The sequence below is a fragment of the Rhinatrema bivittatum genome, chromosome 4, assembly GCF_901001135.1.
Source record: "Rhinatrema bivittatum chromosome 4, aRhiBiv1.1, whole genome shotgun sequence".
Classification (NCBI taxonomy): Eukaryota; Metazoa; Chordata; class Amphibia; order Gymnophiona; family Rhinatrematidae; genus Rhinatrema; species Rhinatrema bivittatum.
This window is the reverse complement of record NC_042618.1, coordinates 23964221-23977831: the sequence shown is the minus strand read 5'-3', so window position 1 is coordinate 23977831 and position 13611 is coordinate 23964221. Positions and strand designations below refer to the sequence as shown.

Here is a 13611-nt window from a genome sequence, read left to right as displayed (position 1 = left end):
ATTCTCTCTTAGCCTGTCTTAACAATGTCTTACATTTAACTCGCCAATGCTTATCCTTTATCCTATTTTCTTCTGATGGATCCTTCCAATTTTTGAATGAAGATCTTTTGGCTAAAATAGCCTCTTCCACCTCCCCTTTTAACCATGCTGATAACTGTTTGCTTTTCTTCTACCTTTCTTAATGTGTGGAATACATCTGGTCTGTGCTTTCAGAATGCTATTTTTTTTTTTTTAACAGTGTCCATGCCTGGAAAAACTGCATCATGTTTCCAATTTGTAAATTCTGATTAAAACCAATGAGGAAGGTCCTGCTCAACTAGATCAAGAAGATCATGTAAGATCCCCGATCAGGAGACCCGCCCCCGACGTCATTGATGACAGCACTGGACCGATAAACGGCACCAGAACACTGGGCGTCGCATGCCAAGGGGGCACCCCCCTTTGTGCACCCCTTCGTGCAATCCGTAGTGCTAGTTCTAGTTAATATCTTTGTAATCTGAGGGCTCTCATGTGTATTTAATATGCATCCTGTTATACTTTTTGCTTAATTGTTAAATGTGTTGCAAGTTGAACCTTGTAAACCATTATGATGGCTTTACCGAATGACGGTATATAAAACTCAACAAATAAATAAATAAAATAAGATTATGGATTCGGAAACTTGCCGGTAAATTTTTCTCTCACTCAATATGAAGTGCAGAAAGTGATTTATGATCTTGGATATCCCTTGACTGTAGATTCCGCCCTGCTTTATTATACAAACCACTGCAGTAATATTGTCACAAAAATCTCTCCCTCTTTACCTTGCACCTTATTTGTGAATTCCTCTGTAAGGAATGACTCATTTGAGAAGATAGAGGTACAAGAGATTTTCATCATTAGGGAATCTTAATATGCTGTCTCTCCAAACAGGTTTACTGAGAAGGAGTTTCAGCTTTTTTTTTTTTTTTTTTAATTTTGTAAATGAACTCTTTGAGCTTGGATGGTTTTATCCAAACCATTCTTTGATCGAGATTGCTATAGTTAATGTTTTGGAATTAATATAGATGAAAAGTAGCCCTATGCAATGCACAGGGTTTGTTCTCCAAGATTGACTGTCATCCTATGAGATCATAACCATTATGTAGGAGGTGTTAATTGGAGTAAGAACAACATTCTGGTATCTTTCCCTGATGGAGTCAATGTACATTTAATTTAAATGTATTTATACTGTTGGGTGTGATGACCTACTACAATTTGTTGTACGTTGCAAGCTTTGTTATACCATATTCATTACAAAAAATATAAATTATAACAAATCATCTTTGTACTATTGCCATTATAGAAAAATGTTAAGTACAATTTAATGCATAAGTCCAAAAATAGAATGTGCATTGACATTGCTGAGATCTGCTTTGGAGGTTCATTGAAATGATAAACTACTTCCTAATCCTCTCATTAAAGAACACTCTCTTGCAGGCTAAACTACTTGCATTTTTATTTGTTTTATACAGGTAATTTGCATTCTTCTGTAATACTGCACCTGGAGACAATTCTGCCCAGTCAAACAGTGGGTAATCCAGAATTCTGGAGACCAACACCTCTCCTGTTACTAAAACTATGAACTGATAACCTGTCATTTACTTTGGGGGGCCCATTTAAAACCAGTGAGCTGAGAAATTATTTCTAAAAAGAAGTTGCCTCAGTAGAAGATCTGGTGTGATGAGAAGAGTGTAGTCCTTGGCAGCAACGTCTAGAGAAAGCAAATATGCAGGGAACAATACAACAAAAGTTTAGTGTAAGTCACAATACCTCTTTAATAAGGGCAGCATCAGTAGTGCTTCTAGCCTCATTCAGGAAGCAGATTAATCCTCCATAACCTTAAGGCAGCATAGGAAAGTGTTTCCTTTCTTATGGAGCATTGACTGTCAATATGAAGGCAAGTTTGTATTTGTAAACTTTTCTAAATCTGCGTTTTTCAGATGCCACACTTCTGCACTACTCTTCAACACCAATATGTCTGCACCATGCATTCCATGCACCTTGCCTTCAGCACAGATACAGCCACTGCACCATTCTTTTAGTGCCAATAACCAATTATGCACCAGTTTGCAATACAGCACCATTGTGTAATGCTTCAGGCTTCAATTGTGTCTGCACTGAGCTCTTTAGTGCTAATTAAATGCAACACATATAGGCTCTGATGTCCTTTGCAATACTTTGGTTTTAATAGACCTGTGCCAAGTTTTGGCAGACATAACTTTGCACCTTCACTTCCCCTTCTTACTGACTGCAACCATGGGTTTGCTCTCTTTAGAAATGTATGCCTCCTTTGCTGATAGTACATCGGTATCACATATTCTGCATAATTATTAAACTATGTTGCCACTTTAACTTTGAGTTGCACAACTCATAACTTTTTTTTTTAAATAATTTATAATCCAATGTTACTTATCTGCGGATCAAGTCAGGCGCAAATACACTGTTTTGGTTACAGTTTTTACAGAATAAAACTGCTTTACTTTTTTAGCTGAATTCTCCAAGATGATTTTTTTTTTTTAACTGAATCTGAACTAAACTGTTTACTAAATTGAAATACTTAAATCAAATTTTAAAAGAAAGTTTAAAACTAAAGTATTTTACAGTGACGTAATGGAAAGTGCCACTGCACCTCACTAAATTCCCCATCGAAATGGGAGAAAGGACAGGACGCTGACCCCTCACTTCAAGGGAGGAAGACCCAGAAAGAAAGGAATAGGGGAATAAAGCCTCCCTACCCTCTGCTCATTTTTATCCTGGCTGACAGTATGACCAGGTTTCCAACTACAGGAGCTGAGAAGCTGAAAGTCTTAATCATCGAGCCTCCTTTGTCTGTCAACTACTTCACTTTTTTTTTTTTTTAATAAATTCACCCTGATAAAGGGTAGCAGACTAAAGGTGCTCAACTGAGGGAGGGACCCATTGGTATCACCTCAGGAGAACAAGAGGTGAGATTAAAAAAAAAAAAATTAATTACAAGCAATCCCCAATAGGGAAATGCATGTTCACCATCTGCTGGAGATAGAGAATACTAGTGAGCTGATGTGGGGGCAGAGCTATATGTCCCTGACAGCTCTTACGCCCCCTGGCTTGAAGATATGCCACAGTTCCGTCAAACTAATCGCCCTACTAGAAACTCCCTCGCCGGCACCCTTCAAACCCCCTCACTCAAAATTGGGCACCTTACTACCACTACCAGGGAAAGAGCCTTCTCCATCGCGGGCCCCACCCTCTGGAACTCCCTTCCTGCCAAACTCCGTTTAGAACCGTCCCTGAGCCATTTCAAAAAAGGAATCAAGACATGGCTCTTTAAACAGGCCTACCCCAACTCCGCTCAACCCTAGTCATTGTTCATCTCTGAACTATCTCAGCTCCCGCCCAGCCTCCATACCTTCTCCTTACCTCCCTCTTACCATCCCAGTACCCCCCCTGCTCCCTTCCCCACACCTTTCCCCTGCACCCCGCAGCCTCCCTTCCACCCCGCCCGTCACCCTCTAGCAAACTTTCCCTGAAAGTACCTTGCCATATTCTTTCCTTGTTCCCTCCACCCCTTCCTCCTTTCCCCCTCGCTCCCTCCTTCCTCCCTCTGCATATAATTGTACATAAGTGCACATGCCTCCTGTATACTGTAAATAAGTTCATATACTAAGTTTATAAGTGCACACAAACGCCCCCTTAACATTGCTTATGCATACTTTATCTTAACATGGATAAGCAAGTTCCATGTCGTTCAACAAAGTTATATCCCTGCTCGTTGACTTTCTATCCAGTTCTTTTCATATGTTATCCAGTTCGTATATTATTCAACTATTTCCCAGTTAGCCCTCCATGCTCGTTCATTGTAATTTCCTTTCTCAGTTACTTGTGAACCGACATGATGTGTCCTACGAATGCCGGTATATAAAAAGTGTTAAATAAATAAATAAATAAAATCTCTATCTGCTGGTTGAGGTGCATAATCCATTTGTGGGGGACTGGCCTGAGTGCAGAGGAAAAGAAAGTTTAAAATTACATAATGGAAAGAGAAATACCCAATTGTTCATGAAGAGGATAAAACAGATAATAGGATTATCTTCCTATCTATAGGATGTCAATTTTGGAGAAAAATCATCCTGAAACAATAATGCTGTAATAACTTCACTATGAAACAGATAAATTACAAAAAACTTCTTTCCTCTTATGAAAAATTTCCTTTTTTTTCCCCAAGGAACCAAAACTAATTTTCCCCAAATTCCACCTCCATATCTACAACAGAAAGAGTCACCAAAAAGACTGTCTTCAAGGGCAAGACATGCAAGAATCTTAACACCAAATTCAGAATCCAAGTGGTGGACAAACTATGAAAATCCCTGAGAAATCTTACAACAGTCGGATGAGAAGTCAAAGAAGTCTTACAAACCTTTCCTCTAAAACAAGTTAAGGGCGTCATTTGAATCTTACCAAAGTACATGTAATTCCAAAATGTATCTTACTAAAGTAGTGTTACACCATAATGTAATGACCTAAAGGACAAATGTTACTTTTGTAAACCATTGTGATCTTCACTTGGAATGACAGTATATAAACTAACTAAATAACTAATTGAGGCCTGTAGTGGCATAAGGACTACCTCCTTACACCAAGCTTCAAACACCTTCCAAACTCTCACGTACGCTAAAGATGTTGAAGGTTTCCTAGCCTACAGCAAAGTTGTAATGACTTCCTCTGAATAACCCTTACTTCTTAGCCTTCTCCTCTCCAAAGCAGGGCCGTGAGACAAAAGCAATCCATCTGCTCCTAGCAAACTGGAACCTGACTCAAAAGACCAAGAATATGACTGAGAATTAAGAGGCCCTCTATTACGAGGGTCATGAGATTCTCAAACCAAGGATATCTGGGCCACTTTGGAGCCACCAGAATTACCTCTCCTTGATGCTTTTCTATGCACCTGACTACCTTGGCTATAAATGGCCAAGGAGGAAAAACATACAACAAAACCTGTCATGGCCATGGGTGGGAGAGCATCAAGCTCCCAACTTCCTGACTCCTGCCTCTGGCTGAAAAACCACAGAGATTTGGCATTCATACTGGTCACCATCAACTCCCACTGGGGGACCCCCCCCAGGTTTCCTTAATCAATGACATTGTTTCGTGAGACAACTCCCACTCTCTGGAATCCAATGTTCCTGCTGAGAAAGTCTGCATGCACATTTTCCACCCAGGCCACATGAGATGCTAAGAGGTGGCACAGGTGGATCTTGGCTCAACAGAATAACACTTCCAAAGACACCGCTATGCTCTTGGTGCCTCGTCTGTTGATATATACGACTTGCTGTTGCATTATCTGACAAAACTTTTACTGCCCTGTTGCAAAGCCTTCTTGATTTCCAAATGACTGATAGACCATGAGGCTTCTTCCGCCAGCCACAGACCTGGTGCGATCTGGCCTTGGCAAATGGCTTCCCATTCCCCAAGACTGGCACCCATGATTACCATAATCCAATCTGGGTTGTCCAAGTCCATACCTGTTGACAAATTCTCACAAAATCCACCAGGAGAGACTCAATCTGGCCCCCTTCAACGTATCACCAAGCTTAGCTATTGTAAACTCAGCATCACCTTGCAGATTGGCAACAATCCTCCTCTGGCAACAATCCTCCTCTGACTTCATTCAAATCAGTCAGTCATTCAAATAAGGATGCACAAAAATCCCCTCTTTGCACAAAGCTGTCGCTACTACCAACATCAGCACTTTGGAGAAGGTGTGAGGGGCTGTCACGACACAAATGAGAGTGTTTGAAACTGAAAATGTTCCACCTATGATTGCAAATCTGATGAACCCTTGGTGATCTCTCTGTATAGGAATGTGAAGATGGGCCTCCGACAGATCTAGGGACACCAGAAATTCTCCTTTTCTGATCGCAGCTATCACCGATCACAGTGATTCCATTCCAAAGTGAGGCATCTGCAAGGACTCATTCACATTTTTGAAGTCCAAGATGAGCTTACATGTGCCCTCCTTTTTTGGCACAAGTAATGGAGAAATTACTTACCTGATAATAAAATTTTGTTTTCCTTAGTGTAGACAGATGGACTCAGGACTAATGGGTATTGTGCTCTTCTGCTAGCAGATGGGAGACGGAGTCAGATTTCAAAGCTGACGTCACTCTAGATATACCCCTGAAGTAACCTCAGCTCTTTAGTAGTCTCTTCGAAAAGCCATTGTGAATATATCTTTGCTTAAATAACTTGATTAAACTTGAGTAAAACTTGAACTGGTTCAACTAAATTTCCAAACTGGAGACCCGACAGTGCACTTAACCAATTTATGCCGACACCAGACAAACTGTGGGTGACTTGAACTAGGGGTAGGCTGCAGCTTACCCATATTTGCTTAGTCACGAGGTTTGTTATCAGAGGTTCTCCTTTTCTGGGGCAGCCGTGGGTGGGATGCTGAGTCCATCTGTCTACACTAAGGAAAACGAAATTATCAGGTAAGTAATTTCTCCATTTACTAGCATGTAGCCAGATGGACTCAGGACCAATGGGATGTACAAAAGCTATTCTCGGATAGGGCAGGAGGCTGCCCGTGGCCCACTTAATACTGCCTTTACGAAAGGCGCGTCTTCCCAGGCCTGAACATCCAGGCGGTAGAACCTGGAGAAGGTGTGTATGGAGGACCAAGTCGCTGCCCGACAGATCTTGGCAGGCAACAGCAGCTTTGTTTCTGTCCAGGAGACTGCCTGGGCCCTCGTAGAATGAGCCTTAACCTGTAGAGGTTAAGGGCTTTCCTGCCTCTATGTAGGCTACCTTGATTACTTCTTTGATCCAGCAGGCTATGGTTGCCCGTGAGGCCGCGTCTTTCTTCCCACTGTGAAGAACGAACAAGCGATGCGTTTTGCACACCGATTCCGATCCTTCCAGGTATCGCACCAGGAGTCTGCCGACATTCAGGTGGCGAAGAAGGCATGAGTCTTCCGAGTCCTTATGTTCACCCGGAGCTGGTAATGAGAAGGTTTGGTTCAAGTGAAACTCTGTAATCACTTTCGGAACGAAGGAGGGGACAGTGCGCTGTTGTATGGTTCCAGGTGTGAACCTAAGGAACAGTTCCCGACAGGATACAGCCTGTAGTTTGGAGATGCGACGAGTTGAACATATTGCCACCAGGAATGCCGTTTCAATGTTAAGAGGCGTAATGACAGACCGCATGTTGGTCTAAAGGAAGCCCCAGCTAGGAAGTCTAATATTAGATTGAGATTCCATAGAGACACCAGCCACTTTAGGGGTGGTCGGAGTTGTTTAATCCCTTTCAGGAAGCGGGACAAGTCCAGATGGGTTGATAGCTGGATACTGTTCACTTCTGCTCTGAAGCAGGCCAGTGCGGCTACTTGGACCTTGAGGGAGTTGAATGACAACCCCTTCTTCATACTATCCTGTAGGAACTCCAGAATCATGGGAATCTTGACTGTCCGCGGGAGAATCCCGTGGTCCTCACCCCAGGCTTCAAATACTCTCCAGATCTATATGTATGACAGGGATGTGGAGAACTTGCGCATTCGAAGCAGGGTGTCAATCACGGCCTTTGAGTAACCGCGCTTCTTCAGGCGAGTCCTCTCAAGGGCCAGACCATAAGAGAGAATCGAGACGGATCTTCGTGGAGTATCGGGCCCTGCCGGAGAAGGTCCCTGTGTGTAGGCAGGCACAGAGGGTTCCCCGCAAGGAGTCTTTGCATATCTTGGTTCCTCCCTGGCGGTTGATGTAAGCAACCATTGTCGCGTGTCCGACATTACTTGACTTGCTTTGTCTCGGAGTGTGGCTGAATTGCAGGCACGCTAGTCTGACTGCTCGAGCTTCCAGGCAGTTTATGTTCCATTCCGCCTCTTCCTTGTTCTATTGTCCCTGGGCCGTCAGTTCCTGACAGTGGGCTCCTGACCCTCACAAGCTCGCAACCGTGGTAAGCAAGATCTAGTTCTGTGGGGATAGGCTTACTCCTCTGCTTAGGTGGTCTTCCTGTAGCCACCACTGGAGCTGAGAACATACCTCTGCTGGTAGTTGGAGGCGAATTGAGTAGTCCTGGGACAGTGGGTTCCACTGCGACAGTAAGGAGCGCTGAAGCGTTCGCATATGGGCCCTTGCCCAAGGGACGACTTCCAGGGTTGATGCCATGAGGCCGAGGACTTGAAGATAGTCCCGAACCTTGGGGCGTGCATTGGTCATCAATCGTCGTAATTGTTCCATCAGTTTCCTTCTCCTCGGGGGAGGGAGGAAAACTGTTCTGTTTGGTGTTGAAACGGGCCCCCAGGCACTCTAGTTATTGAGAGGGCTGCAGACTGCTCTTGTCCATGTTCACGACCCAACAGAGTTCCTGCAATAGGCTCTTGACTCTGCTAGTCACCTGCCAGCTCTCTTCCAAAGACTTTGCCCTGATTAGCCAATCGTCCAGGTAAGGGTGTACCAAGATCCCTTCCTTCCTCAGTGTTGCCGCCCAACCACCATGATTTTGGTGAAGGTTCTGGGGGCGGTTGATAGGCTGAAGGGTAGTGCTCGGAACTGGTAATGGTGACCCAGTATCGCAACGCGCAGGAAGCATTGGTGATCCTGATGGATTGGGATGTGAAGGTAGGCTTCGGAAAGGTCCAGGGAGGTTAGAAACTCTCCCGGTTGTACTGCCATTATTACGGAGCGAAGAGTTTCCATGCGGAAGTGTAGAACCCGCAGACGACGGTTGACGTTTTTGAGGTCCAAGATGGGCTGGAAAGATCCTTCATTCTTGGGAACGATAAAATAGATGGAATAGCGCCCCGTATTTTGTTAGGGCATGGGAACCGGAATTATTGCCTTCAGACTGAGTAGTCTTGTTAGAGTGATTTCTACTGCTAGTCTCTTGGAATGGGAGTGGCAGGATGACATCATAAATTTGTCTCGAGGGATGCTGTGGAACTCCAGAGAGTAACCTTCTCGAATGATGTTTAGAACCCATTTGTCCGACATTATCTCGACCCATCTTTGGTAGAAGAGGGCACGTCGACCCCCTATATCCTCTTCCCGTGGTTGGGTCGGTCCACTCTCAGTGTGGAGCACGGCTGGAGCCTGCCCCCGGGCCTGCTCCCCTCCTGGTCTGTCTGTTCCGAAAGGGCTGGGACCTTCCCATGGGACAAGGTGCCTGGAACTGCGAGTTCCTGTAGGGTCTAAAGCGCTACGATCCTCTACCTTTGGTTCTTCTGGGGGAGGGGCGCTGAGATTTTACTCCTATCTTCCGGTAGCCGAGGCACTGGGGATTTGCCCCATTGCTGGATAATTTCTCCAATTCGCTTCCGAACAAGAGAGATCCTTTAAAAGGCATTCTTGTGAGATTTGCTTTAGATACCGCATCCGCAGACCAATTATGTAGCCATAGTTTTCTTCTGGCTGCCACTACCAAGGCAATGCGCACCAGGTCTGAGCTTGTGTCTGTGAGGAAGGCTGCTGCAGGTTCCATCGTCTCACCGGTATACGTTCCAGAGTTATCTGCGCAGCAGGAAGCAATCTGCAGTATCATTGCTGTTGCGAAGGCCTGCTTAAGGATGGATTCCAATCATCTGTCCTGAGTGTCCATCAATGCAGCCCCTCCCTCAACGGGAATCGTTCGCTTTGAGATGGCACAGACCATAACGTCCACTTTCGGGAAACGCAGGCGTTCCTTGGTCGCTGGTTCTAGAGGGTATAGGGCTTCCAAGGACCGACCCCCTTTGAAGCTGGCCTCCGGGGCATCCCATTCCAGGTCAATCAGTTCCTGGATGGCTTCCATCATTGGAAAGTAGCAAGAGGCCTTACGAAGGGACACCAAGATGGGGTTCTTTGGTTCCGCCATAGGGTCCATGCCAGGAATACCCAGCGTCTTCAGAGTCTGGGAAACTGGCTAGTAATTGGTCCTTGTGGAAGAAGCGAAGCATGGTTCTATATGGTTCCTTTCCTGGAAGGATTTCTCCTTCTTCCAGGGAGTCAATCATCTGAGGTATCTGGGTTCCTGTTAGGGAAGTTCGTGGTTAGGTGAGGCATGTTTTTTTTTTCAAGTACAAGTGAATAATACATGTTCCAGTAAAATGTATTTAAACACAGGTGTCCCACAGGGTTCAGCGTTGTCAGCCCCCCTTTTCAACATTTACATGTTGAACATTTTCATGTTGCCAATTTGTCGGCTGTTGTCAGGTCTCGGATTGAAGTATTTTCTGTATGCAGACGATATTCAAATTTTATTACCAATAGAAAATTCAGTAGAGGATACATGCAAGCTCTTATCAATATATATGAAGGCTATTAAACAGGTACTTAACCAGATGAGACATACTCAATGTTGAAAAAACTGAGATTATTCTTCTTGAGAGAAAGATTTCCTCTAGAGATATAAACCAGATACAGCTTCATGACAATATCATTTTAAAATTTTCAGATTCAATTAGAGACTTAGGTTTCATGATTGATACGGAATTTACATTCAAAAAACATATTTCAACAAAGGTGAGAGGGCGCTATGCGAAACTACTAATGCTCAGACGGTTGAAACAGTTATTAGAAACATGATTTTCGCACAGTTTTGCAGGCACTTTTGTGTTTGGGATTTTAGACTACTGCAACTCCCTCCTGTTGGGATTACTAGCATCCACAATCCGACCATTACAGATATTGCAGAATACGGCAGCCAGAATCTTAACGGGGGTAAAAAAACCCAATCATATTACACCTATTTTAATTAAGTTACACTGGCTGCTGATTGACTCCCGAACCAAATTTAAGGCTATGTGTATTCTACACAAGCTGATTTTTGCTGACCAGGAACACTGGCTGAATGCAGCTATAAAGTTACATGTCCCGCAGAGAAATTTGCGTTCAGCAAATAAGGGTTTGCTGACTTTGCCTGCTGTTCAGTCAGCATGTCTCAACCAGGTGAGGGAGAGAGCGCTGTCGTTGGCTGGTCCGGGAATTTGGAACTCACCTCTGGCACCCCTGTGGCTGGAGTCAAATTTTAAAAAGTTCAAACGTGAGTTTAAGACTTGGTTTTTTTAGTAAAGCCTATTTGAGTCTGCCCTAAATACATTTCATGCTACTGTAATTATTTGATTCTAGAATCCCTTATAGAAGGCTTACTAGTGTTATGAGATTTGTAATTGTTTTTAGAATTTTATATGCTAGGTTATCTATTAATTATGTTAGCATTTGTTTTAACTAATTTTAGATATGTTTTATACACTGGAGTATAATTTGAAGTGTTTTAGGACATGAGTGGAGTTATGTTTTAGGAACGTTTATATGTTAGGTTAGGTAGAAAAAAAATGTCAAATAAATAAATAAATGCCGAGGCATCCGAGCAAGGCCGGGAGGATCTTGTGCTTCCGGCAGGGGTTGAGCCTGGGGTGCAGCTGGGGCTGATTGCGCCTGAACAAAGGCTTGTAGCCCTTGGAAAAATTCCAACCAGGAGAAGGTCACTGGGTCCATCTTAATCCCAGGGGGAGTCGGAGTAGGGGCCCCAGAAGTGCCATCCTGTGGGGAAGTCATAGATCCGGGGAGCTATCGTCAGTAGTTCCGGAACCATCTCCCCACAGTAAGGGACCAGGCTTTGCTTTCCCCTGGGCTTCTTCCCCTCATAGGGGAGCTGTTCCATCTCCTTTATCATTTTGGTTGCCCTTCTCTGTACCTTCTTCATCGCAACTATATCTTTTTTGAGATGCAGCGACCAGAATTGTACACAGTATTCAAGGTGCGGTCTCACCAAGGAGCGATAGAGGTATTATGACATTTTCCATTTTATTAACCATTCCCTTCCTAATAATTCCTAGGATTCGGTTTGCTTTTTTGACTACTGCATCACACTGAGCAGACGATTTTAAAGTATTATCCACTATGATGCCTAGATCTTTTTCCTGGGTGGTAGCTCCTAATATGGAACCTAACATCGTGTAACTACAGCATAGGTTATTTTTCCCTATATGCAACACCTTGAATTTGTCCACATTAAATTTCATCTGCCATTTGAATGCCCAATCTTCAAATCTTGCAAGGTCCTCTTGTAATTTTTCACAATCCGCTTGTGATTTAACTACTCTGAATAAATTTGATAACCTCACTCGTCGTATTCCCTTCCAGATCATTTATATATATATTGAAAAGCACCGGTCCAAGTACAGATCCCTGAGGCACTCCACTGTTTACCCTTTTCCACTGAGAAAATTGACCATTTAATCCTACTCTCTGTTTCCTGTCTTTTAACCAGTTTGTAATCCACGAAAGGACATCGCCTCTTATCCCATGACTTTTTAGTTTTCACAGAGGCCTCTCATGAGGGACTTTGTCAAACGCCTTCTGAAAATCCAAATATACTATCTACCGGTTCACCTTTATCCACATGTTTATTAACCCCTTCCCAAAATGAAGATTTGTTAGGCAAGACTTCCCTTGGCTAAATCCATGTTGACCGTATTCCATTAAACCATATCTTTCTATATGCTCTACGATTTTGATCTTGAGAATAGTTTCCACTATTTTTCCCGGCATTGAAGTCAGGCTCACTGATCTATAGTTACCCGGATCGCCCTGGAGCCTTTTTTAAATATTGGGGTTATATTGGCCACCCTCCAGTCTTCAGGTACAATGGATGATTTTAATGATAGGTTACAAATTTTAATAGATCAGAAATTTCATTTTTTAGTTCCTTCAGTTCCCTAGGATGCATACCATCCCGTCCAGGTGAATTGCTACTCTTTAGTTTGTCAATCTGGCCTACTACATCTTCCAGGTTCACAGTGATTTCGTTCAGTTCATCTGACTCATCGCCCCTGAAAACCATCTCTGGAACTGGTATCTCCAACATCCTCGTTAGTAAATACGAAAGCAAAGAATTCATTTAGTCTTTCTGCAATGGCCTTATCTTCCCTAAGAGCCCCTTTAACCCCTCGGTCATCTAATGGTCCAACTGACTCCCTCACAGGTTTCTTGCTTTGGATATATTTTTAAAAGTTTTTATTATGAGTTTTTGCCTCTATGGCCAACTTCATTTCAAATTCTCTCTTTGCCTGTCTTATCAATGTTTTACACTTAACTTGGCAATGCTTATGTTTTATCCTATTTTCTTCAGATGGATCCTTCTTCCAATTTTTTAAGAATATTTTTTTGGCTAAAATAGCCTCTTTCACCTCACCTTTTAATCATGACGGTAATCGTTTTGCCTTCCTTCCACTTTTCTTAATGTGCGGAATACATATGGCCTGCGCCTCTAGGATTGTATTTTTAAACAATATCCATGCCTGTTGAACACATTTAACCTCTGCAGCTGCACCTTTCAATTTTTTTCTAACTATTTTCCTCATTTTATCAAAGTTTCCCTTTTGAAAGTTTAGTGTTAGAGCTGCAGATTTACTTATTGTCCCCCTTCCAGTTATTAGTTTAAATTTGATCATGTCATGATCACTATTGCTAAGTGGCCCCACCACCGTTACCTCTCTCACCAAATCCTGCGTTCCACTAAAAATTAAATCTAAAATAGCTCCCTCTCTTGTAGGTTCCTGAACCAATTGCTCCATGAAGGAGTCATTTATTACATCCAAGAATTTTATGTCTCTAGCAAGTCCTGATGTTACATTT

At 43.2% G+C, this 13611-nt stretch overlaps 1 protein-coding gene across 1 annotated transcript in view; it reads right to left on the bottom strand.

Moving 5' to 3' along the window:
- OTUB2 (OTU deubiquitinase, ubiquitin aldehyde binding 2) overlaps window positions 1–13611 on the bottom strand; it is a 66458-nt gene that overhangs the window by 51106 nt on the left and 1741 nt on the right. Inside the window, exon 2 of the mRNA XM_029597397.1 lies at window positions 1792–1859. Coding sequence (XP_029453257.1) covers window positions 1792–1859 — 68 coding nt within the window. The remainder of the gene's footprint in view (window positions 1–1791; window positions 1860–13611) is intronic.